The sequence below is a fragment of the Neovison vison genome, chromosome 5 (genome assembly GCF_020171115.1).
Source record: "Neovison vison isolate M4711 chromosome 5, ASM_NN_V1, whole genome shotgun sequence".
Classification (NCBI taxonomy): domain Eukaryota; kingdom Metazoa; phylum Chordata; class Mammalia; order Carnivora; family Mustelidae; genus Neogale; species Neogale vison.
Genome location: NC_058095.1, coordinates 45,359,444 through 45,384,378, shown reverse-complemented (window position 1 = coordinate 45,384,378; position 24,935 = coordinate 45,359,444). Strand labels below are relative to the sequence as shown.

At 53.9% G+C, this 24,935-nt stretch overlaps 1 protein-coding gene across 4 annotated transcripts; it reads left to right on the top strand.

Moving 5' to 3' along the window:
- The first annotated feature begins 4,622 nt into the window (after nucleotides 1–4,622).
- LOC122907721 (MYCBP associated protein) lies at nucleotides 4,623–24,229 on the top strand. 4 transcript variants are annotated; one of them, XM_044250527.1, is made up of 19 exons: nucleotides 4,623–4,656; nucleotides 10,551–10,678; nucleotides 11,511–11,670; nucleotides 11,808–11,911; nucleotides 12,673–12,856; nucleotides 13,111–13,226; nucleotides 13,969–14,119; nucleotides 15,008–15,123; nucleotides 15,205–15,320; nucleotides 15,751–15,859; nucleotides 17,284–17,473; nucleotides 18,117–18,304; nucleotides 19,278–19,424; nucleotides 19,925–20,350; nucleotides 20,726–20,847; nucleotides 21,450–21,565; nucleotides 21,965–22,101; nucleotides 22,266–22,436; nucleotides 24,055–24,229. In XM_044250527.1, exons 1-19 carry the CDS (start codon nucleotides 4,623–4,625, stop codon nucleotides 24,154–24,156), a joined length of 2,817 nt encoding a protein of 938 aa, XP_044106462.1. In that variant the 3' UTR covers nucleotides 24,157–24,229. The 4 variants fall into 4 exon arrangements, with proteins under 4 accessions (XP_044106462.1, XP_044106461.1, XP_044106463.1 ...); XM_044250526.1 differs by lacking the exon at nucleotides 4,623–4,656 and adding an exon at nucleotides 4,811–4,886; XM_044250528.1 differs by lacking the exons at nucleotides 4,623–4,656; nucleotides 21,965–22,101; nucleotides 24,055–24,229 and adding an exon at nucleotides 4,811–4,886 and having other exon boundaries at nucleotides 22,266–22,398.
- Nucleotides 24,230–24,935: the final 706 nt, after the last annotated feature.

Genomic DNA, 24,935 nt, shown 5'->3' with positions numbered 1-24,935 from the left:
TTTTCATTGACCAAGGAGGAATGTAGAAAAAGTGTTAGAGAATCAAATTTGAGGCAGCGTCTATACAGCCCCATCTATACAAATCTTCTATGGCTACCGTAACACACCGCCACAAACTTGGAGGCCCAAAATAACACAAACTTTGTATCTTACAGTGCCATAGGTCACAAGTCAGAAATGGCTAAAATCCAGGTGTCCACAGAGCTGTTCCCCCTGGGGCTCTAGGAAAAAGTGGCATCTTGACTTTTCTAGCGACTAAAGCCTGTGGCATTTTTTGGCTCATGGCCACATCGCTCTGACTCTACCTCCTGCCATCATCTCCTTCTCTGACTCTGATCCCCCTGCCTCTCTCTTACAAGGACCCAGTGATTACACTGGGCCCATGGGATAATTCAGGGGAAACTCCCCTTCTCTCCCCCCTCTGCAGATCACATCTGTGAAGCCCCTTTTTGCTGTGTTGAGGTAACCAACTCACAGCTTCTGGCGATGAGGATGTGGAAATCTTTGGGGAGCTATTCCTCTGCCTACCGCACAGTCTAAGAGAGAAATTCGTGGAATGGAGTGCTCTGGGCCTTGACTACAATCCCTTTCCTCTGCAGTTTTCAGAGGACTGACACACAGTTTACTTTTGTTTTTTGCTGTGCACTGATCCTGGGAAGTAGAGGAAGGCAGGCAGCATGGAGCCCATTCTGTAAGGGAAGCCGAGTTGGGGAGACCCAGTGCCTGAGACAAACAGCCAGAGAGAGTCGGGCCCAGAGCTTTTCATCAGCATCTTCTCTCCTGGCCATGTGCCACTAGAACATTGTTCTCACTGGTGGCCTGAGGCAATTCCTCAGGTAGTCGCCTCCCCCAGTCTAGTGGAGGAATCCCTCAAGGGGAGCCCGCTCCCTCAGCCCTCATTCTCCCCTCAGCAATCAGTCTTCTCCTGACCAGAACAAGGAGGGAGGGCGTGAGAGAAGGAAGGAACTGGAAGAGAACCTCCAACCTCAGCACAGAGCCCCAGACCTTGATGTCCACTCACCTTGGGGATGTCCTTGACAGTGGTCCAGACAGATGGTCCCAGAGATTTCCACACCAGAGGCAAGCTCTGGTTCTTAGAAAAGTCTTACAGCAAACCTCCTGGGCATGTCACTGTGGTTTATGGTTTTGCCTTTGAGTGCTGCTGACCAGGGGACCAGGCTCCCTCCCTGCCCCACAGATACTGGAAGGCAGCTACCAGGAACCTACTGGGGTATCTCCAGGCTTCCCCCCACCCCCACCCATTGTCGATGGCTTCTAAGTGCCAGACACTATTCCAGGAACCGGGATCCAGCCGCGAGTCTGACTGGCAAGTGGGCCCCAGGCCCTCACGCTTCAGTGGGAGCAGGCCAACAGAAGGATGGGGTAAGGATTCTGAGGATAGCGAAAAGGGATGAGACGACAGAGGTTGACAGCGACTCAGGGGCCAGTGCTGTCCCCACTCCAGAGAGGAGAGAGGTGGTTTAGGAAGGGCAATGTTGAGATGCTAATCTGCGGTTTACTCCAGAGCTCCCCTTGCTCCTCACCCCTACTCTGTGTAGCCTAAAAGTCTCCCCTTGAGTCCTTCTCCAGGGAGAGGAAGGGCAGTTTGAGCATGGGGGCGGTGTCCCAGAGTCTTCACATCATCCCTGAAACTGAAGTCAGTCCCTTCTGGGGACAGAGTCCAGCTGGGGCCTGACTTCAGTGTCCAGAAGAATCTAAGATGGCCGCCGAGTGCTGGCTGTGTCACGTTCTGGTGAGGAGGCCAGGAGTATGATTTGTTGTTTCAGAGGGCGGTGGCCAGATGTGAGGGGAGTGAGCCAGATGTGGGGAGTGAGCCAGGTGTGTCTGTGGAGGCGAGATGGAAGCAGCAGCCTGACCTGGGGGAGACAGCCCAGGGTGAGGGCGGGCAGCAAGATGGGAGGGGCTGGAGAACAGGCTGCTCCAGCCTTGGGCCCTAAGAGGGTGGCTGTCCCTGGGAGGGGACGGTGCATCCTGTGAAGGAAACACAGTTTCTATTTCGGGAGGCTATTTAGCCTCTGCAAAGAGTGGCTGACGACATGCCCGGCACATGGCTGGGTGGAAATAAACTGAGACATAAAGCAGTAATTGAGGTTGTGGCCTCTGTCGACCCAGCCACGGCTTCTTCCCTGGACTCCAGAAGGTTGCTGGAGGCAGGAGGCAGAGGGTGGGGGGTAGGGACACTGCTCCAGCTAAAAGATGCTGGTCCCTGCCCTGCCCTCCACCCCCAGAGCTTTCTCCTATTGGGGCCGCAGCTCCTGCTGTGGGGACACAAGGAGGGCCTGCCGCCTGACCTATTGCCTTCTTACCTTCAGTAGCCCACCTCCAGTGAAACCTCCCCCAGGAAAGCTCCCCTGATACATATTCTGCCGTTCCCAGGTTGTGATTAATCACTACCCCCTGAGCACATATGTTAAAGTTGGAAATCCACTTTGAGATGACCCAGCTCTGTATCGTAGGCAGACTAACCTTAGCTCCCCGCAGAGACACAGGACTGAACTCAAGGGAGTCCCTGGAATTGAAGGCAAAATCATGCACAAAATCAAATGGTGGATAAACATAATGTGGTAGAACCCCACTGGGGAATATTATATGGCCGTAGAAAGGACTAGAGCACCGACAGGTGCCATGACATGCATGAGGCTGGACACGAGCTGAGTGAAAGCAGGTGGACACAAGAGGCCGGACAGTATGTGATTCCACTTATTGGAAACATCCAGAATACAGGCAAATCAATAAAGAAAGGAGATCAGTGGTTGCCTGCAGCCCAGGTGAGATGGGAATGGGGAGTGACTGCTTGATGAAAAAGTTCCAGAACTAGATAGTCGTGATGGTTGTACAGCTTTGTGAGTGCACTAAACACCTCTGAATTGCATTTATTAAAATGGTGAATGTTACATTTTTTTACCATAATTTTTTAAAAAATCTAAATGCACATATCAGGGGAGAAACTTCCTAGCTTTGCTTAGATTTTTCCAAAGGTTAAGCAGCTCTGATCTGGTCTAACACCTTCATGAAGCAGATGGTGAGACAGAAGCCCAGAAAGTGGATGGGACCTATCCAAGGTCACCCCGGGGGGATGGCAGCAGAGCCCAGTCAGGCTGTGTACCTGCCTAACCAAGCACCTCTCCCACCCTCTTCTTCCATTGTCCTTTAGTCTCTGCAGAACCCTCCCTGAATGGCCCTCAGGCCTCTGCTTGCTCCCAACCTGCCTACTCTACTCACAAGCTATGCAATCTCCCAAAGCTAAAAGGCTTTCCAGAAGCTGGGCTCTTGGCTTGAGTTCGTGAATGTTTGTCTTTAGCTCTAGAGTGGACTCTGAGGACCCAGAGGGAAAGAGAGAATGTTTCTTATTTTCCTCCATATGTCACAAAGCTCCAAGTTGCTTACTTCAAGAAAGAATTCCCTGTTCACGTTCAAGGAGTGGAGTTAGCAGACAGCCTCTAATGAACATTCTTTGCCCCAGAGGTCTACCACTCTGTGCGATATGCAACACAGTCTGAGGCTCTCCCAGCCCAGTCCCACTTCCTCCCCCTTCATCTTTCCTAGGCCCTACCACATCCCCAATCCTCCAGGCAATAAACACTTTGCATTCCCAACCCCATCTCAATGCCTACTTCCTCGTGAGCCCAGAAGACACAGTGATCAGCTTGGTATTATCATAAGTGCTCTATAAATGTTCATGGAGTGGACTGAACTGGGGACTCTCTGAGGGGGAGTTGGAGAGAGTGGAAGGAAGCTGGTGTTTGGGCCCCTGAGAGCAAAAGAGAGGATGCCCAGGGAGGATGTTTCAATCATAAGGAGTGACCATATAGAGGGGGCATGAAGAGGCTGTGCCCCCTGGGGCAGGCAGGGAGCCCAGAGAATCATCACGCTTTAGGGCTCTAGGGAAAAAAATACACGGGGTGCAATTATAAAGTGGAGACCACAGAGGGGCTACTTTAAATTAGGGAGTCAAGGGCGCCTGGGTGGCTCAGTGGGTTAAAGCCTCCGCCTTCAGCTAGGGTCATGATCCCAGAGTCCTGGAATAGAGCCCCGCATCCGGCTCTCTGCTCAGCGGGGAGCCTGCTTCCCTTCCTCTCTCTCTACCTGCTTCTCTGCCTACTTGTGACCGCTGTCTCTCAAATAAATAAATAAAATCTTTAAAAAAAAATTAGGGAGTCAAGGGCTTTATCTCCAAGGACAGAAACCAGCAGTGTGAGAAGGGCCCAAGTCGGGGTAAAAGCCTGAATTATTTGGGAGGTGATGGAGGGCCTGTAGGGAGCGCGGGCGGGTGTAGGACACAGGCGCCCAGAAAGGACAGGCAGGGGCCACCGAGTCCCTGAAACCCACGAGAAGCCACGCAGGGGGTTTCAGCCTGGCGTGAAAGGAATGACCCGGCGGCAGTCGCCTGGAGACGCAGAGGGAAAGCCGGAGCCCCGGCCGCCCGTACCCTGCCGTCCTGCCCACCTCCCCCAGTACTGGGTGCCTCGCCCCGCTCCCCCTGGCAGCTGACGTCACGGCGCTCTCCAGCGCCCCTGTGACGTCACGCCCCGCTGGGCTCCTACTCCGCGCGCGGGAGGAGTGGCCCGCGGCGGGCGCGTGGGCGTGGCCGGATGAAAAAGATGGCTGCCAAGCAGTCTCCGCCCAAGTTGATCGGTGGGTGCGCGCCTCTGCGCGGGACGCTGGTTGCTATGGACGCGTCGGCGGCCGCTGGCGGGAGGGCGCGCGCGCGGGGTCGCTGGGGTGCCGCGCAGCCTCGTTATCCCAGGTCCCCGCGGCGCAGGGCCGCGCTCAGAGCGCGGGCGACACCATGAAGTCTCTAAAGAAGGAGTCCCGCCTAAGAATACCTGCAAACAGATTCTTGGAGGCTGCAGAAGCCATTAAAGGTTGGCGCTGGCTGCCTTGGGAGCTCAGGAGAACCCGACAGGGGCTGGGGTTTTTGGATGGGATTCACGACACGGGGCCTGGAGGACGGGGGTGACAGCAGGATGGAGGTAAAGATCACGGGGGAATGGGGTACGGAATAAGGCGTACCCCATACCTCAGGGATGATGTACAAGGCAGCGCGACCCGCGAAGGGAGGGGGTCCAGTACCCTGGGCCTTGGGGATGGGGACATAGGAACACTGACAGAGGCCTCAGGGATCAACTGCTGGGGAGATGGCTTGGGGCAGGAAGGCATAGGAGACCTCTACGTCTAACCATATCTTAGGGTGGGACTCAGAAGGCAGGAGCCCTCCACGGGGTGGGGTGCAGAAGAGTCAGGAAAGAGTTTCAGAAGGGCCAGGAACTGGAGTCCTTGGGAAAAGAAGTTCAGGAAAGAATGCAAGAAACATGTGGAGGTGGTGAAACCAACACCTTGGGCGGATTCTTGAGAATGTTCACCTAAGAGACCCGCTGGAAAAACCCAGAAGAAATGACTAACTCGGCCAGTTCTGTTTCCCACCACGTATATCCGTCCTTTCGGGATGGATAACACCTATCCCAGTTGTTTAACCTGGAGCCCATTGCAGACATGACTACTTCCTGGCCGCCTCAGCTACCCTCTGGTTGCAGGTGGCAGGGTCCCGGGGTGTCCTAACTGCACACTGACCCCCCTGGACATGTTCCCATTTGCAGCCCACCCCCTGTTTCCATTTACTGAGGGTCTGCTGTGTGTGGGCACCGTGCTGGGCAGCAATGGTGTCAGTATCCACTGTGTGACCCCAGCCCACAAGAAACGCAAAGTCTAGTGACCTGTGGGAGGAGGAACCAAATATGAGTGCTGCAATATTGGGATCCCTAAGTGGTTATGGGGGCTCAGAGTACCTGACCCAGGCCTTAGATGCTAGAATCTGAGGGGAAGGTTTTCTGAAGAAGGTGGCATCTGTGGCTGGCCTCCTTCCTCCCCTCCCCCACAAAAGGCAGTTTGCTTCTCCAGGCTAGCAGGAGCCGTGTGAGCTAAAGCATGGAACTAGGACACTGGTGGCCAGGGCAGAGGTGGTGGGTGTGGAGGAGAGGGAGGGAGCCAGACAGGGCTACACAGGTAGGCAGGGGCCAGACCAAGCAAGGGCTTCACTTGCTAAGTCAGAGTCTGGACGTGCTCTTGCAGGCGCTGTGGAGACCCAAAGCCTCAGAGCAGTGGTGAAAAGCTCAGTGGGAGGAGAGGGGGAGGTCTGCCATCAGCAGGGACCCCTGGGAGGCCTGCTTAGTCAGTATGGCTGGCTTTAATCCCTCTTTGTAGTATAAAAGTCCAATTTAGGCTGAGTTGAGATGCTGTTTCATGATACAACTTTCTTAAGATTTAGAGAGGGACAACATGAGGGGGGGGAGGGGCAGAGGAAGAGAAACAGACCCCCCACTAAGCAAGGAGCCCTCTGAGGACATGGGGCTTGATCCCAGAACCCCAAGATCATGACCTGAGCCAAAGGCAGACACGTAACTAGCTGAACCACCCAGGCACCCCTCATGATCTAATTCTTAATAGTGGACAGAGAAAGAAAAGGAGCTGGGAACTTTTCCCAAGGGCAGTCAAGGTCTTTCCTAGCTACTGCCTCCTGCATACCTAGTTTCTGGATCTTATCAGATTTGAACTTTCTGCTGTACACAAATCAAGGAACGATTTATCACTACATAGTTATTTTTAAGAAGGGGAAATGTAATTTGTTAAATAGCCATTTGAGTTGAGAACGTGCATCAGGGTGAGGAGGGGGAAAAAAACCTGTTTAGTTTAGCATGCAAGATACCTTTTTTTCCTCCTAAATATCTCAGGGGACGTTGGTAATGTAGTAGAACAATACTTTTATTCCCCCCACCCCCGATATAATACACTAATCCACAAATATGATCTTATGCTGTATTTCTCCAGGGTCTCTGAATTATAAGCAAAAAGGCAAGCAAATATTGTGACTATGAATCTGTTTAGGGATGCGAGCCCTTTTGCCTTCCAAGTTTGTCCCTGCTTTTGTTACGAAACTGGGAAGATTCCCAGCAGTCCCAGATGCCCCTCCCTGATCAAGTAAAGCTCAGCCCTGGTAGGGACATCGTCTCCCTTGGTTCCCCCAGTGCAATCTGGGGGAAGTTCTCAAAGACCCTGATCAACACGGAAAAAGGATAACATCTAGATAACACAAGAAACAGAAAACTCAAGGCCTGGTTTCTTCTCCAAGGCTTCCCCCGCTTTCCTCCACTCCTACCCGGCCTGAGCACCTTGCTTCCAGCTGCCTGGCCTACCTCCAGCCAAAATGTCCCCCAACTGCCCTGTGCAAGGGGGCTGGTCTTTTACCCCCTCACGGCTGCCAGGATCAAGGGAGAAATGCCAGCTGTGGGGCTCACCAGAACCCCCCCTCAGCTTGGCTTTCCAGACCAAAGAACAGGAAAATAGCTGAGCTTCCATAGGTTTAGTAGTGAGACACATCCTGACCCTGCCGAGTACCCTCCCCCAGGTCCTGAAGTGACCCCCACACAATCATCCTTCCTCCCTGCTCTCCCCCGCTTGCCTCTCCATACTACTGCGCTCGCCCGCCCAGCCCCCAGTCCACCTGGCTTACCCTCATTGGATGAATCACTCTGAAATGCTGCTTTTACCAACTGCACCCTCCTGGACCAAACCTCCTTCCTGCCAGTGAGAAGACAAATGCTTCAGCCTTACTTTACCAAGCTAACATGCCCTGATTTTTCTGTCATCCCTAATGGCACCCCCACCTCCCCCAACAAGCCTTCTGTGTCGCCATGCCCCCACATATGCCATACTCAGCCCTGCCTCCCCCTTTGCTCTGTGACCTCACCTGGAACAGCTGTTTGCTGCTCTGCCTGTCCCAAGGTTTCTGGTCCTTCGGGGCCTAACTCAGCCTCTGACCCCTGCACGTGCTCTTCTGGACCTTTCTTTACAGCCCTAACCTGTAGGATCCACATCCATTTGTTCCTCCTTTGATGTGTAACCAAACACCTGGTCTTTGCCACTAACTCAGGGCCTTATGTGATGCTGGTGTATGTTAGTGTCTGCTGCTGTTTTCAGCTCCTCAAGAGAAGGAGCCCTATCTTCACCTTTTATACCACCACCTCTGGAGTTCATAGCACAGAGAAATTGCTTGGTAAATATTCTGTAGGGTGAATTGAAGTTTAAAATGTATATATCATTTTTCCAAAGTATTCCTTAACTAGAACATACTGCTCCCTGACTGTATGTTATACCAGAGCTTTGAACTGCATCCAAGATAACCTCAGAAAAGCCTCAGAGCAGAGTTTCACGATTTTGGAAACCTTTAGCAATGTTGAAGGTTTATAAATTTACACATGGTGATTAGACACCCACCAGTGAAAAGCACACATCTGGAGATGTGTAATCCCTTGGGAAGCTGTAGATCCAGCCGAGGTGACAGACGGAGGAAGCAAATGTCCTGGAAAACATAAATAATTCCAAAATAGTTATTTATGTGAAGTCTATTTATTTATTTACTTAACCCCTACGCCCAGTGTGGGGCTAGAACTCATGACCTGAAGATTGAGAATCACATGTTCCTCCGACTGAGCCAGCCAGGCGCCCCCAGGTTCCAAAATGTGTATTAAACCCAGCCTGCAACTGCTTCCCGTTATCTCTTGGATGACCACCAACACAGGTGACTTTGGGGAGAAGGGAGAGAGGAAGTAGAAATTCAAGCCTAAGGGTGCACCTCCCCGTGGGGCAACAGATGGGACCAGAACGTGGGGTTAAGCCCATCTGCCCTGTTTGTGCGCGTGCGCGCACGTGTGTGTGTGTGTGTGTGTGTGTGCGCGCGCGCACGCGAGTGTGTGTGTGTACGCACGCACACCGAGCCCTGCGGTTTCACTGACAAATACTCCTGGGTGTCTGCGGACCATGTTGCCGAGGAGAGGACTCTGACCGATAGGCCCCATTTAGAGTTACGCTGTTGGGATGATTCTGGCTTGGGTGTTTTGGCCACCATGTGGCCACTTCCTACAAAATATTTGATTTGGGTCATCAAAACCCCCGCTTTGATGTTTGAGTGATAATGGCCCCTTGAACATTAGAGCACTCTGAGTAGCAGTGGACAAAACCAAGTTTTGGTTTAAAGTCCCTAAAGGCTGGACTTGGGCTTTCTTTTGCGTATTCTGTGTCAGGCCTTAACCTAAGAACATTCTAAACCAGGGGCAGCAGCCAGAGAAACAAAATGCATTTGAAACTGTAAACCCACGTCTGTGGAAGGAAGACAGGGAGGGCGTCCTGTCTGGGGAGCGACTTGCTCTGTCCACGAGTTCTCAGTGCTGCGCTCCTGCCGGCCTGTGCAAGAAAGAGGGTCAGATCTCTCCACTTTCCTCCAGTCCCATGAGCCGCTTTTGTCAAGCCCTTCATTCCCCCCATAGACTCCTTAAGACCCCCCCATTCCAGCTCGTGCCCCTTATCCATTCCTTGCCATGTTATGACCCTCAGGGTAAAGACCAAAGTCCTTTACACAGCTCACTAAGCTCTGAGCCATGTGGCAACTACTTCCCTCCCCAGGCACAGCTTCCTACCCCCCACCTCGCTGCTCTCCAGCTATTTAAAAAATGTGCTTGGAGTTCCAGATGCCCACTCTCTTCTGTTGCCTCTAGGCCTCTCCGTGCTCTTCCCTTTGGAATGCCTATTCTCCAGAGCCTTTCCCGTGTCTAAGCTCCATCATCTTCAGCTCATAGTGTAAACACCACCTAGTCAGGAAGCCCCCACTGACCTCCCCACACATGGAGCTGGGGTACTTCCCTGGACACCCCCATAGTGACCCTAGTTCAGGGAACCTGTCTGATAGTCTTGTTTGGGCTTGTACTCTTGGAGGCCCGAGACTCTGCTTTATATCCCCAGAACCTAGCACAATGCCTAGCGAGACGCTTAAACAGTATTTATTAAATGAAAGAATGTGAAATAAATGCTCAGGGGTGAAGGTTCTGCTTTGCCCAGAGCATCCGCATTTTAGTCAGTGTCCTAAGAAACCTGACGTCTTCACCTAGAACAACGTGTCAATGCCGCTAATGCGGAGAGCTGGGAAAGCATCTAGTCCTGTTGTCCCAAACTCCTATGCTTCAGAACCACCGAGGGAGTTTTTACAAAATACAGTTCCCTTGGCCCTGGCTCCAGGAAGTAGCTAGGAAGCTCTATTAGTAAAACTCTTCAGAAGACCCTCAGGCAGACATTTGACAAATATTTGGAAAACATTGATTTATTCGGGCTTTCTCTTTTTACAAAAAGGAAAACAGAGACCAGGAGAGGCTAGGTGATACACCCAAGGTTGTAGAGCTTATAAAGGGCACATCCTGGAACGGACTATCTTCCGATCGCAACTCCAGCTGCAAAAGTTCCAGTCACTGTAGCAGGCCAAGGGGGACAGAGAACTTTGAGAGAGTTCTCCAACTTTGAGAGAGAACTCCAAGCCACCTTGGTAGCCTCTGCTGTGTCTCTAGTTGTTGAGCTATGCCTTCTACCATGAACTCTAATGTAGATAGATATTAGCTTTTATATATTAGAATATATGTATCTCTATTAGAGTATACACTGTACCTATATTTATATTTCAGCAGTGGTACCTTTCTGCTTCTCTTTAGAAAAGAAGAGGACAAAGATAGCTGAACAGCCCACACCCCCCATTCAGGAAGAACCTGAGCCTGTCAGCAATGTCCTACAAGGGGATGACATTCTTGCCTTAGCCATTAAGAAGGAAGATCTAAAGAAGGTAAGAATGAAGTCCAGGATCCTTTATTGCAGGAGCATTTCTGGGTCAGTCCGCCTGGTCGGGAACATCAACCGTGCCCACTCTCTCTCCACCATCTCTCCACCCAGAGGGAGTGTCTAATTCCATAGAAAAATCGAACATGGATTCTTTGCACTTTTGCATCTAAAGGAATTTTTTAAAAAGATTTTATTTATTTATTTGACAGAGAAAGACACACAGAGAGAGGGAACACAGGCAGGGGGACTGGGAGAGGGAGAAGCAGGCTTCCTGCAGAGCAGGGAGCCCAATGCTGGGCTCGATCCCAGAACTCCGGATCATGGCCTGAGCTGAAGGCAGACGCTTAACAACTGAGCTACCCAGGCACCCCCATCTGAAGAAATTTACTACGTGGTTTATTTTAACATTGCTGAGAGTCCTAGAGAACCATAGGGAAATGACATGTTCAGGTGTCTTGCTTCCCACTGAGGCAAGTGCCAGTCACCCCCATTTCATAGAAGGGAAAATGAGTCTGAGGAGTACACTGTAGGCGTGGATACAGCTGCTGAACCCACACCCCATGCTTTACCCTGGAAGAGTCGGCCACTTCTCACCTGCACTGTCTGGAGGGTTTAAATGTACTTTTTCCCTCCCGGACATCACTGAGACTTTAGTCTGTGGTATAGACATTTCCTCGACAGAGCATATGGACAGAGCTGGAACAACAGATTTGTCAGCCTTCAGGAATTCCACCAAAAATTAGGACCGAGGAGATAGGTGGTGTTTTTCTTCCTCCTGATCTCAAGTGGAATTCTTCTGTTTCGTTTTATTTTGGTTTTTTGGGTTTTTTTTTAAGCAACACATTCCTCGCTTCATTGAGACACAAGATCGACCTGCTGTTACCCAGAAATTTATCATTCGGAAACTCAAGCCCAAGGATCCGAAGAGGAAGGTCTGCCACTTAGTTGCACATCCTGCTACCCCAGATGCAGCCACGAAGCCCCTGGACTACTCTGGTATGGCCCAGGCTTGACCCTGGCAGCCTTGGCCTCTGAGTTCATGGGCCCAGCCTTGGGAGGAAAATGGGTCACCAGCAGAAAGTAACTGCCTTGAAACATTGACATGAGCTAGTCCCTCCCTGCCATCCCCCCAGGCCCAGGCGACAGCTTCCATGGCTGTGACCAGATCCTGCCTCACCACATCCTGGGGAGTCTCCAGGACTTTAAGAGAATTGCCATTGCTCAAGGGAACACCCAGGTTGGTTTGCGCAGAGCTATGGGGAGGGGAGCAGTCACTGGAGCCATTCCAGTGGTACCCACCTGGTGGAACCAAGCACGACTTGGGGACTGGGGTTAGACAGTTCCCTCCTGGGCCCTGGAATCTGAAAAGCTCATGACCCTCCCCCTGAAAGAGTGAAGCCCCCTTAGACTGGCTTCAGCTGAAGCCAGCAGTTCACCATAAGGATACAGAGGTGCCTCAAGGAACCCCAAAGCCAGAGTGTGCGGGGCTCCAGTTAGAACCCAGAGAGGCACTGGGGCTCGGGGTTCCTCTTCCTCCACGCACCACTGGCTTTATCAGCCCTTCGCCAAAGCCTGGCCTGCTCGCCTCTTTGGTGCACACGGTGGAGGAGGGCAGCTTCTCGCAGCTCCTGTGACTGCACGTCAGTCTGTCTGTCTGTCTGACTTGAGCTTTGCTGGCTTTCGGCTCCTTTGCTTCCTTGGCTCCAGGCAAAACACCTCTGCCGGGTCAGGTGCTAAGAGGCCTGGGGTCATATAAAAATGGCTCTGTCACCCTGCCCATGAAGGTGTCAGTTAGCATCAGTTGTGAGGGGACAGAGAGACTGAGAGTTGCTATGTCAGGGTCCAGAAGAGGAGGGACTCTGAGCAGGGGGGGAGGACGGCAGGGGGTGAGGCCTGGAGAAGTCTCTACTCTCGCCACCCCACCCCCCTGACCCGGCCACCACCATCCCGCCAACGCCTGCTTCTTACCCCTTTGCATGCTCTCCCTGTCCTTTTCAGCTGGCTGAGCTGATCCCCACCCCGCTGGCTCTGGTGACACTCATGTCGGTGAAAGAAGAGCCAAAGGAGAAAGCCCCCAGAGAAAAGAAGGCACATCCCTGGGCCCCACCTCCTCAGCACAACTTTCTCAGAAACTGGCAGCGCCACATCGCCTTGCGGAAGAAGCAGCAGGAAGCCCTCAGCGGTGAGCACAGTGGACAGGATTCCCTCCCAGGCCTCGGCCACCACCAAGGCTCCGCTGCTGCGTTTTCCTGTGGCTCCACCTGGCCGAAGGCTGGATGCAGCCTGGTCACATTGTGCCCTCCACCCCCTCCACCCCCAAGTGCTTCTTGCTTTTAGTGGGTCCCAAAATCAGCCCAGCCTGGGGCTGACGGCGCAGGGCTACGTTCCTGTTCTGACCTGAGGGAGGAGCTGCATTCTTGGCTCTCACCTTTCCAGAACACCTGAAGAAGCCAGTGAGCGAGCTGCTGATGCACACTGGGGAGACCTACAGACGGATCCAGGAGGAACGGGAGCTCATTGACCGAATACTTCCAACACAGCATGATGGGAAGGTAAGGACAGAGTTCCCAGGTGCTCTGTGAGGAAGGGGGTTCTGGATCCAAGGATGGCTGCCTCAGGTTGCACAATTAGGAACAAGAAAATTGGGGCACCTGGTGGCTCAGTCGTCAAGCGTCTGCCTTCAGCTCAGGTCATGATCTCAGGGTCCTGGGATTGAGCCCGGCATCGGGTTCCCTGCACGGCAGGAGGCCTGCTTCTCCCTCTCCCACTCCCCCTGCTTATGTTCCCTCTTTCGCTGTGTCTCTCTCTGCCAAATAAATAAATATAATCTTTAAAAAAAAAAAAGAACAAGAAAATATGCTCGTTGCAAGGCATTTTGAAGCTCCTAAGGCCTTTACTGTTACAAGGCTTTCAGGGGCCTGACTAGTGAGGTTACTCAGCCTGTGGTGGTCTGAGGTAGTCAGTTTGAGGGAAAAGATAGCATGGTATTGGGATATTAGAATAGTCTCAGTGTTCTCCTAAAAGCCGAGGCTCCAGCTTTCAGGGGGCCTGGGGCACCGTCCTCTGGCATGTTTTGTCAGTTCAGTGCCTCTATGGGCCTGTGCCATCCTTCTGGGGCTACAGAAGAGCACAGTGGGTGCTTCTATCCTGCTCTCAGCAGCAGGGAATCCCCCACTAGGGAGAGCATCTGAGGTCTGTGGCACTCTTGTCCCGCTGGGCACCCCCCATCCCCGCCTCCACCAGCCTCTCTCCAAAGTGCCCAGGGGCTGTGACTCCCCTGTCCTTCCTTGCCAGACCTGTGAGGAGACCAGTGGGTTCTGGAGTCGCCTGGAATACCTGGGAGATGAACTGACGGGTCTGGTGATGACAAAGACAAAAGCTCAGCGTGGCCTCCTGGAACCCATCACTCACGTCAGGAAGCCCCAGTGTATCCAGGCAGAGATGGGTGAGGAGCGGGCTGGAGACGTGACAGCAGCTTGTGGCTGGCCTAGGAGGGGGAATGGCATGGCTCCGGATGAGAATGGCCTGGGATGGAGGCCCAAAACCCCCGGAGGTCCAGCCCCCCTGCAGAAAGACAGTGATGGAAGGGGGAGGGGGGCAAGTGGGAGCAGGAGCTGTGGGGCTGCTCTGTCCACGTGGCCGCCATGGCTCGTAGTCATCGAACTCCTGGAACATGGCTGGCATGGACTCAGGTGTGCTGTAAGAACTGCACACTGGGTTTCGAAGATTGGTACTAAAAGATATACTTTATTAATCATTTTGATATTGATTACATGTTGAAATGATACTCTTCTCGATCTTGGGTTAAACTGTATTAATGAAGTGAATTTCACCTGTTTCTTTTCGCCTTTCCCAGTGTGGCATCTCAGGAATTTTCCGTGACATTAGTGGCTTGCTTTTGTGGTTTGCATGCTATTTCTCTGCTGGGCTCGGGCCCCAGCTGTGTTGGGTCTGCGAACTCCAGTGGGTTTCTTAAGCCCTCTCGTCCTCAGTTTCCCCACCTGTAAAGTACTGTGGGAGTGTTCAGTGGGACAGGGTGTAGCAGTAGGAGGTTTTGGCTGACTGTTAAATACTCAGTCAGATGTGGCTGATGTTGTGATTATAATCCAAAGGTTTGCAGGGTTCTGAGCTGGTCGTGCAGGACTCCTGCACAGGGCTGCTGAAGCAGTAGGGTTGGGGTGGGAGGACGGAAGTCAAGCCTCACAGGGAAGCTATACTTTCCTCTTTCCCAGAAGCGGTGCTGGGGTGGGTGCTTGTGTCGCCCCTGATTAGTGGGTGGGGAAGAGACCCCCGCAGCCGACTGTGCTGAGGGCCCCTGGCCTCGCCGCTCTAGGATTGCTGGCCTGGAAGGAGGCTGGGTATCGCTACACCTGGGATCGGAGTCTGTTTCTGATCTACCGACGCACAGAGCTGCGGAAGCTCATGGCAGAGCTGGATTTCAGCCAGCAGGTACGCCTTTGGGCAGTCCCAAGCCCCTCGTGATGCGCCTATCTTTGGTCAGCTAATCTTCCCTTTCTCGGTCTCTCTGAGGATATTGACGGCCTGGAGGTGGTGGGCCAAGGGCAGCCATTCACCACTGTGAAGGTGGAAGACTTCAGAGTATTTGACAGGAACCAGGAAAGCTCCTCAGAAGACACAGTGCCCTTGTGAGTCGGCCTGGGCCCCAGGGAGAGGGGTCGGGGAGAGTGGCTTCCCCCGGCACCTGCAGGATAAAGGCAGACTCCCCACTCCGAAATCCAGGTGCCTCCATCCCCGCCTCTCTCTGGGCCCCTCCTAACACCTGTGCCAGCTTTTTCTGTGACCATCTGCTCCCTCCCAGCAACCAGCCCCTAACGGGGATTTCCCTGCCATTCCTTTGCTAGTAAATGCCGTGTGTGCTGCATGGCCATGCGCGAAGAGTCTCTGTGTGTCCCAGCAGCACCTGCCTGTAGAGATAGAGCGGGACGAGGCCCGAGTAGAGCTGAGGGTACTCCATCAGAGGGCAGAGCCCAGCAACTGTCCAGGCCATTTCCCTGGGTGCCATGGGGCAAGACTGGGGTAGCCTCCGGGGAAGTAAGCCCTTGGTCTTTCTTACAGAGACTTGGCCAGTTACCCTGATGTGGTCCCCATGCCTATTCTTGGCCCTTCTCTTCTGTTCTGTGGGAAGCCAGCTTGCTGGATCAGAGGCAGTAACCCACAGGACAAGGTAAAATGGATTCCACCCTCGCCCACCTGCTGCAAGGGCCTCCCTCGGGTGCAGTCCCAGGGTGACTGTGGCAGTCACAAGCAGCCTGGACAGTCACCTCTTTGCATTTATCTGGTCATACATTTAGCATGTCTGAAAATGGTAACAGGAGTGCTAACTTGCACCAGAATAAAATCACGAGGCTGAAAAGAGACTGTCACAAGCCACCCAGTTTGTACCCAGCCCCCAAGCATGTAAATAAGCAAACCTCAAACAGGTATGGCTTCGGGGCACCTGGGTGGTTCAGATGGTTAAGTGTCTGCCTTTGGCTCAGGTCATGATCTCCAGGTCCTGGGATCGAACCCCACAACAGGATCCTAGCTCAGTGTGGAGTCTGCTTCTCCCTCTGCCCGTCCTGTGCGCTCTCTCTCTCTCTCAAATGAATAAATAAAATCTTTTTTAAAAAAACAAACAGGTATGTCTTCAAGAAGGTTCTAAAATACTCTTCAAAGGCTCCTGAGTGGCTCATTTGGTTAAGTATCCAACTCTTGTTTTCGGCTCAGGTCATGATCTCAGGGTCATGAGATTGAGCCCCATATCAGCTTCCATGCTGGCCGTGAAGCCTACTTAAGATTCTGTCTCTCCTGGGTGCCTGGGTGGCTCATTCAATTAAGCGTCTGCCTTGGGCTCAGGTCATGATCTCAGGGTGCTGGGATCGAGTCCCCCGTTGGGCTCACGGTTTAGTGGGGAGTCTGCTTCTTCCTCTCTCTCTGTTCCTCCCCCTGCTCATGCCCTCTGTGTCTTTCTCTCTCAAATAAATAGTCTTTTTTTTTTTTTAAGATTTTATTTATTTGAGAGAGAGAGAGACAGCAAGAGAGGGAACACAAGCAGGAGGAGTGGGAGAGGAAGAAGCAGGCTTCCCGCTGAGCAGGGAGCCTGACATGGCTCCATCCCAGAACCCTGGGATCATGACCTGAGCCCAAGGCAGATGCTTAACCAACTGAGCCACCCAGGTGCCCCTAAATAAAGTCTTAAAAAAACCAAAAACCAAAAAACTAAAAAAAGATTCTCTCTCTCCTTCTTTCTCTGCCCTTCCCCCACCCCGCCCTGCCCACCCCACCCCCACTCCTGCTTGCAGGCAAGCCCAGCTCTCTCTTGCTTTCTCTCTTAAAAAAAAAAAAACAAAAAAACTTCAGATCTAAGGAGCAGAACTGCTCATCAGATACACAATCTGTTTTCTCTCCCCTTCTTGCTGTGGATGGCAGCCTCAGAGACAACCGCTACTGGAGGACAATGCTTGCACTCAGAGCACCCAGGCCCTGGAGCACTGGGACATGGGACTTTCAATGCCAAACCCAGAAAAGTTGCTTTCAAACCAGGATGAATTGGTCACCGGACGCCAGAGCCTCCCTGAGAGGCATTTCTCTTACCTCCTCCTTCCCTAGAAGCATGTTGGAATTGCCGTCCGCTTGACCTTCGAAACTCTAGAAGGAGAGAAGACATCTTCGGAGCTGACCGTGGTCAATAATGGCACAGTGGCCATTTGGTACGACTGGCGGCGGCGGTCCCAGCCGGACTCTTTCCAAGGCCTGAAGAGAAACAGGATGCAGCGGTTTTACTTTAACAATCGAGAAGGTACCTGGCTGCCTCACTCCCTGCCTCCTGTCCTCTAAGAAGCCATGGTCGGCCTAATGCTCCTGCAAGGTTGAGCCGCTCTCCCCTGCCTATTCCCTCCCATTTCTTCTGTGAATTATGTCCTCTCCCAATTGTTTATGTCTGTAGGCGGTGGGGGTGGTCGAACTCTTGAGAACACAGAGCAGTGAGTCACCAGGGAGCAAAAATTTTCTAGGGGTCCAGTTACCTAATTGCTCGGGCCTGAGGCTAGGACCATCTCCCCCACCATCCCTGTTTGCCTGGGACTTCCCAGTTTTCACACAGAAAGTTCAAAGTCCCACATCCCAGGAGAACCCTCATTTCTGGGCAAACCAGGATGGTCTGTCACCCTGCCTGAGGCTCAGTTAACTGTATGTGCATAGACCTAGGGCTCAGTTAACTGTATGTGCATAGGCTTAGGGCTCAGTTAACTGTATATGCATAGGCTTAGGGCTCAGTTAACTGTATATGCATAGGCTTAGGGCTCAGTTAACCGTATATGCATAGGCTTGGGGCTCAGTTGACTCTATATGCATAGGCTTGGGGCCCAGTTAACTGTATACATGCAGGTTTGGGGCCCAGCTAGCTCCTCTGTGGTGAAAACCTCTGTCTCCGTCCCTCTCAGGTGTGATTCTGCCTGGAGAAACGAAAACCTTTACCTTCTTCTTCAAGTCTTTGCATGCTGGTATCTTCAGGGAATATTGGGAGTTTGGAACCCACCCCACACTACTAGGAGGGGCTACCCTGCAGGTCAATCTCTATGCAGTCTCCCTGACCCAGGACATTTTTAGGGAAGAAAGGAAGTTACTAAAGGTAAGAGACCCAGGACCTTGGCCCCGTGGACACCAGAGAGGTTCCCCTGGACTTCTTGGTGCTGCCTTTGGGAATCCCCTTTCTCCCAGCCCCAGAGGTGAATGTTTCACAGACAAGCAGCTGGTTTTGCTCAACAACACACACTCCCCAGAGCTTTGTGATGTAAAAGGCGGGTGGCATAGAGAGTAGGAACAGCTTTCTGCCGCATCCTGCCTGGTGGCTCCCAGAACTGCTAGAAATACCTTTTGTGTTTGTTCACATTGTCTGACCACTATCTATCCCCTGGGGTCAGATTTAACTTGCAAACCTTTAAAACTAGAGAGAACCCCCTAACTGGTGAGGCTGACCCCCAGAGAGTGAGTGTGGGCTCAGCAGTGGGCACTGGGCCCCAGGTCCGCTCCAGAGCTGGCCAGCTAGGACAGTGCTTCCAGATGCTCTGTAGAAAGCAGCCTGGTTCCTACTGTGGCCGCTGGATACGAGCCAACTCAGGTAGCTGGGGCTCAGCCCACCGGAGCACAGGTGATATGGACAAGTACCACGTCTGCTTTATTTGCTGATGGTAGGCCCCATCTCTCTCAGGAGGAGCCCCTCTACTGTTCCTGTGGCACCCAACAGAGTGGTCAAGCCACGCTTGCAACAGGGCCCAAACCGTGTGACCCCTGCCCCTTGCCCTTCTTCCTAACCTGGGGAAAATGCTGACTCGGTGACCTCTGGCCCCATGAGGGAGTGACATCTCCTGGACTGCTCCCCCACTACAGCCTGTCAGATATCTGGAGATACCCAGGGATTTTGAGTCTGGGAACAGGAGTGTGTGTGTGAGAGAGACAGACAGACAGACAGACAGATGGTGGCAGGAGCTCAACCCCTAGGAAGGCACAAAGTCCTAAGGGCTCTGGCTCCCCTCAAGGAGCCAGGGGGCAACACAGGTTTCAAAAGGCTGAGCTGCCATCTTTTCTCCCCTTCCTGTCCCCAGCACAAGCTGGCTGCCCACGAAGCAGTCACCATCGTGGAGAGTGTGCTGCAGGAGCTGCTGAGTGGGATCCTGACCCCGGAACGTGCACAGTCCCCTGTCGATGCCTATCTCACAGAGGAGGACTTGTTCCACCATAGGAATCCTCGGGTACAGTGCTGGCCCCTGCACCCTCACACCACCACCACCACCAGCCCACCTGCAACCTCGGGCCCGTTCTGAGCATCTGCCATGAGTAACTCACTTTCTCCTCCCAGCAGCCGGGGGCGGGGGGGGTGGTGTACAATTTAGATCCTCGCTTTACAGTGAGGAAACTGAGGCCCAGGGCGGTATTAAGTCATTTGCCCAAGATTACTTAGCAGGTAAGTGGATGCTTGGCCAGAATAGAGCTTCACAGACTCCTTCATTCAAACCCCATCTTGCTTAGAAATGCAAATACAAAAAAAAGCTGTAAGTCGGAGATACTCAGGCGAAAAGGGAAGTGAGGAGCTGCTCTGGCCACAGAGGCTCCTACGGGCTTCTTCCCTGTAGCCTCCATCCGTACTCTGGGGGTGGGAGTCGGGGAGGGGAAACGGGGGAGGCTTCCCGGGACTCTGGGGACCCCTCCCCACCATCTCCCCGTTACGTGGCTTTACTTGCCTTCGCTGCAGCTGCATTACCAGCACCAAGTGGTGCAAAGCCTGCACAGCCTGTGGCGCCAGTACTTGGTCATGCCCTCCAAGGCCGAGGAGGCCCAGCCCGGCGAGGAGGAGCACTTCAGCCCCAGGGCCCAGCCGGCTGTGCCCCTGCCAGCCGCCTTGGAGAAGCCCCCCCTGAACAGGGAGCCTTCAGCACACTTGAAGGGCCCAATCTCCGAATCCCAGCCATCCCGGCAGGAGAATGAGACCCGGAGGGACTCCCGGGATGTTTTGGGCTCCCAGAAGCCTGGAACCAGGGCCCGGGCTGCTCAACGGAAGAGCATTATGGAGGAGATCCTGGTGGGAGAGAGCCCAGACCTGAGGAACACAAAGAGCCTCTGGGAGCCAGATGGCTTTCCCCCGCCTGAGTGGAACCTCTGCCTGGAGGATTTCAGAAAGGTGCTTGCCTGACTCTGCAGGGGTGGGTGGGGTTGTGGTCCCAGGCTGGGTGCCAAGGCACGGAGGGAGGACCCCAGCAGGCACCCAGGCCCCCATGGGCAAAGAGACCCTTCTGAGGGCCCAGGGGAAGCAGTCTCTTGGGTCATCTCTTTTGGTCTTGGGTGCCTAAGCCACCCTGGTGCAGTGAGGGGGGCTCCCTCTCTGACCCAAACACACCTTGGAGAAGAGGGTTCATGGGTACATGGTTCCGGGGGAGTCCCCTCTCCACGGCTGCACCTGCTCCTGGCCGTCTGTCCTCACAGCACCAGCCCTGTCACTAGAGGACGCAGGGACCCCACGCAGGACAGTTGCCCATGGTACCTATGACCCTGCCAGGCAGTGATGGCACTCCCGGAGGAGAACCAGAAGGAAGATGGCCTCATCCGGCTCAACAAAGCAGCCCTGGAGCTGTGCCAGGAGCAGAGGCCTCTGCAGTCTGACTTCCTGCACCAGGTGTGGTAAGTGTACCCCCCACCCAGCCGGCCCTGCCTCCCCACTGTGGCCTCTAGCCCCATCTAGCCTGTGGTTCTGGGCATGCCCCTCGAGAGCCTAGGTGCAGAAAGATGCTGCAGACGCTCCCCGCTCTGCCACCTGCCACAGCAGCCCCTCCGGCCGCCTGCCCCCTCCAGAGCAGTTGGAGCGGAGCAAGTGCCCAGTCTCTCTCCCGTCCTCTCACTCAGTTCCCTCTCAGTGAGCAGAGGAATGGGCCAAGGAGGAACCAGAGGGCAGCGAGGAGAGGGGCACAGCAAGGGCACAGAAAGCCTTGCTTCTCCTGCGGAACTTGCTTGGCTATGGATGGGTGCCTTCAGTGGGGCCTGTTGGGCTGGGCCCAAGCGTAGCCAGGGTCTTAAGCTAACTGTCTCCTGGGCCACTCTTCCCTGGCTACTGCCTGAGGGAAGCCAGATCCCTACCTGAGCTCTGGCACAGGTGCTGGTGAGGCTGCCAGCCCCCTCCACGGTAGCCCCCAGCACCCCTGTTTTAGATGGGAAGGGCCCACGCCTCCACACGTTCAAGGGCAAATGAGTGGTGATGGCTTGGTCCGGTATGCCTTGCTCTCTAGTTTGCAGCTGTGGCGGGATGTGATCGATGGCCTGGTGAGCCATTCCCTGTGGCTGAGGGCTCTGCTGGGCCTGCCTGAGAAGGAGACCATCTATTTGGACATCCCGGAAGAGCAAGGTCAGACTGCAGCCATGCACTGCCTAGCCTTGGCCCCTTGCACGCCCATCTTGTGGGATCTCCGTCAGGTTGATCCTTGGAGTTGGCCCCATTAAACCCTCCTGTCTACTGCCAGGATTTGGGACATAGAAGTGACCTGAGTAACCACCTTTGTCCAGTCCCCTGGTTTTACAGGTGGAGTCCCAGAGAGGTTAAATGACTTGCCCATGCCATAAATGGAGCGGTGGGGGAGCTGGGACTGGAACCAGGCCTCCCACCCCTGCCGTGCAGCTCATGCGCCTGGACTGGGGGCTCTGCTCCTTCCTGGGGGAAAAAGGGCTGAGGATCCTTGGCTTTTCCAACCCTGCCTGTGGGGTCCGTGAGGCCAGGTCACACTGTCTTCCACTCACCCTCCCTTAGATCGAAAGTCTCCTGGCACGGAAGGGAAAATGACTACCACGAAATTTGGGAAGGAGGACCGTAAAGGCACAGCCCAGGAAAGGAAGCAGCTGGGAATCAAAGAGGACAGAAAAGCAGCCAAGTTGCCAGGGAAAGAGGCATGCGGGGACATAGGGTGGGCCCCCAGTGGGGCTGGGGCGGCAGCAGAGGAGCTGTGACAGGCAGGGCACCCAGTCTAGCATGACGCCTTGGCTCTTGAGAAAGCCCTGGGCCTCCCCTGGGGACTCCTGAAGTCCGCGTGTGTCTCTGTCTCTCCAAGCAGGACCGTGCAAACAGCAGGAAGCACAAGGCGAAGGATGACAAGAAACTGATGAAATCGTCAAGTCGGGACAGGCTTTCCTTGGAAGACGCTGTCCCTGACAGCACGACCCCTTCCCAGGAGCCCATAGATCCCCTGGTCATGGAGAAGTACACCAAGAGGCTACACACGGAGGTGAGGGCCTGAGCCCTGTGCCCAGACCTCCCCTCGCTCACACCCACTCTGAGGACCTTCCTCCCCTCCCTCATCCATCCCACTTATTCCACGAAGAGTCAACCCTAGTGTGTCCTGCTGGAAGGTGGAAGCAGAGCTGCCCTCATGAAGGGCATCCCGGTGTGCAAGACAGGCCTCGTGCATAAGCGACACGCCTCATGTGTTGGGTGGCAAGCATTCTGGAAGAGCAAGGGATAGCCCAGGCCGGGGGTTAGGGAAGGCCTGGGTGGGGGTGGGGGAGCTTCACTGAGAAGGTGACATCGAGCAGACTTGAAGGGAGGTGTGGGGTGGCCCTGTGGCCATCGAGGAAGAGTGCCCTGGGCAGAGGGGGCACCTAACCCAGGGGAGGGAGTGGGTCAGGAGGACAGAGGGCAGAGCCACCAAGAGGGAACAAGTCACAGGCCAGGTGGGACTCTGTAGGCCATCGTGTGGACTTGGGGTTTTTCTGAGTGAGAGGAGTCCACAGAGGTTTGACTGGAAGAGTGACACAGTCTGACTTAGAAGACCAGAGGGATGGACCAGAAGCCCCTCCCTTTCTGCAGTTCCCATTCCTGTCTGTGTGAGGTGTGTCTTGGCAGAGAAGTCCCTGCAGGGAGCAGCACATAGAGTGACTTTCCAGCAAGTGTAAGGGTTGTGACATGCTGGACAGCCTGCATGCTGGTTTATTCTTTTTTTTTTTTTTAAGATTTTATTTATTTATTTGACAGATGACAAGTACACAGAGAGGCAGGCAGAAAGAGGGAGGGGCAAGCAGGCTCCACACGGAGCAGAGAGCCTAATGCAGGGATCAGGCTCGATCCCAGAACCCTGCGATCAGGACCTGAGCCGAAGGCAGAGGCTTACCCTCCTGAGCCACCCAGGCGCCCTGATGCTGGTTCAAGTCCTTAGAGGTTCACCCGAGTATGTGTTCCATTCTTTGTTACTGTTTCGGAGGAGAGGTCCACAAAGCCACACTTGATTGTCACCGTGTCTGATGGCGGCACTTTGCCTGTCTCTGGTGTGGACAACTAGGTAGTTGGGACCATGTCACATACACTGGGGTAACGCTCTGGATCACATCTGAGCAGAAGTCCCATTTGCTGCTGGTGACATCACGGCGATGTCTGAAGGTTGATGGGGTTAAATAGGAGTTCGAGGGCTGTCTTCAATGAAGAATCCGCCTGCCCAGGCTCAATGTGCTCCAGCCCCATAGGAGGGCACCGTCCTGGAAACATTTCAGTCCGAGGGTCTGTGATCTTACCAGAAGGAAAGCTGGCCTCTGGGTGGCCAAGGTGGAGCTGGCCCACCACTGGCGGGGTAAATGGGTACTGCTCCCTAGAATTGTCCCTTTCACCACTCCAGGCTCGTGCCCCCATATGTCCCAAGGGCCTGGTGCAGGATTACTTCCCCAGATGGTTTGAAAAATAAAACTATCTGCCAAAACAAAAGTTCTGTAGAAACTCTGCAAGTGTGGTTTTACCCCTTTTGCGGCTCGACATCCTGGTGTAGACCCCTCTGCCCGCATCATGTGCTGGGTGCTGGCTTGTGGGGTGCCTTCCCAAAGCGAACCTCTGCCTATGATTTCACTCCGTTCTTCCAGGTCTACGGGCTGCTGGACACCCTAGTGACTGACCTGATGGTCCTGGCTGACGAGCTCAGACCCGTAAAGGATGTTGAGGAGACTTTGCGTCTTTGCACCTGACTCACATGCCCCAGGGGCCTTCTGGGAAACTGGTTCACAAACAAATCAATAAAGAACCTTCATGTTCCCACCACTTCCTTTAGGCCTTCACGTCTTGGACGTTAGATCTTGATGAAAGCAGCTCATGGCCAGGGTCCCTTGTGTCCCACCTGCTTGAGATTCCCCTCCTCCTAGTTCCCAGAGCCATCCAACAGGAAGAAGGAGAGACACACCTGGAAGGTGATGTGTGGGATAATGAGCGGAAGAGCAGGCTGGCACCAGGATAAGGAATGAATCAGGTGACGGGACAGAGAGCATCAGCCCTCGAAATCCTTGCCTCTGACCTTACTTGGCTCACAATTTTGGAGTTATGTTTCCTGGAACCAGGTCTTCCCCAAGTGTCCTCACCCAGCATGACCAAGCGTGAGACCAGGAGAACTGGACCCCATGGTCCAGGGGCCTGGATCCCTGAGATCCTCCCACTTCCACTGGGTCAAGGGCCAGGTCCCAGTCTCTGGGGACCATGCTCACCTCACTGTAGGACCCTAGAGGCCAGATCCCCATGTCCTCGGCAGCCTGTCTCATCCCCTCCTCATGGCAGGCCAGTTGGCCCCCCCTGAACCACTTTTTGCCTGAAAAACAGCCTCTGGACATTATGCTTACCCCCTTGTTCAGAGAAATGGGAAGGGGACAAGAGGTGGTTCCTGGAAAGGAAAGGCGGCTTTCAGCTCAGACTCAGTTCCCAAATGGCTTTCAGCTGAGTGGACTCCAGGCTCCCAGAGTTCAGAGAGCAACTTGGC

Bases quoted from the DNA above. Each gene is read 5' to 3' on its own strand.
- LOC122907721 (XM_044250526.1), top strand. From the start codon at position 4,811: ATGAAGTCTCTAAAGAAGGAGTCCCGCCTAAGAATACCTGCAAACAGA. The intron at 15,321-15,750 runs GTGAGTCGGCCT...TCTTTCTTACAG, and splicing joins TCAGAAGACACAGTGCCCTT to AGACTTGGCCAGTTACCCTG. The intron at 21,566-21,964 runs GTCAGACTGCAG...ACCCTCCCTTAG, and splicing joins GGACATCCCGGAAGAGCAAG to ATCGAAAGTCTCCTGGCACG.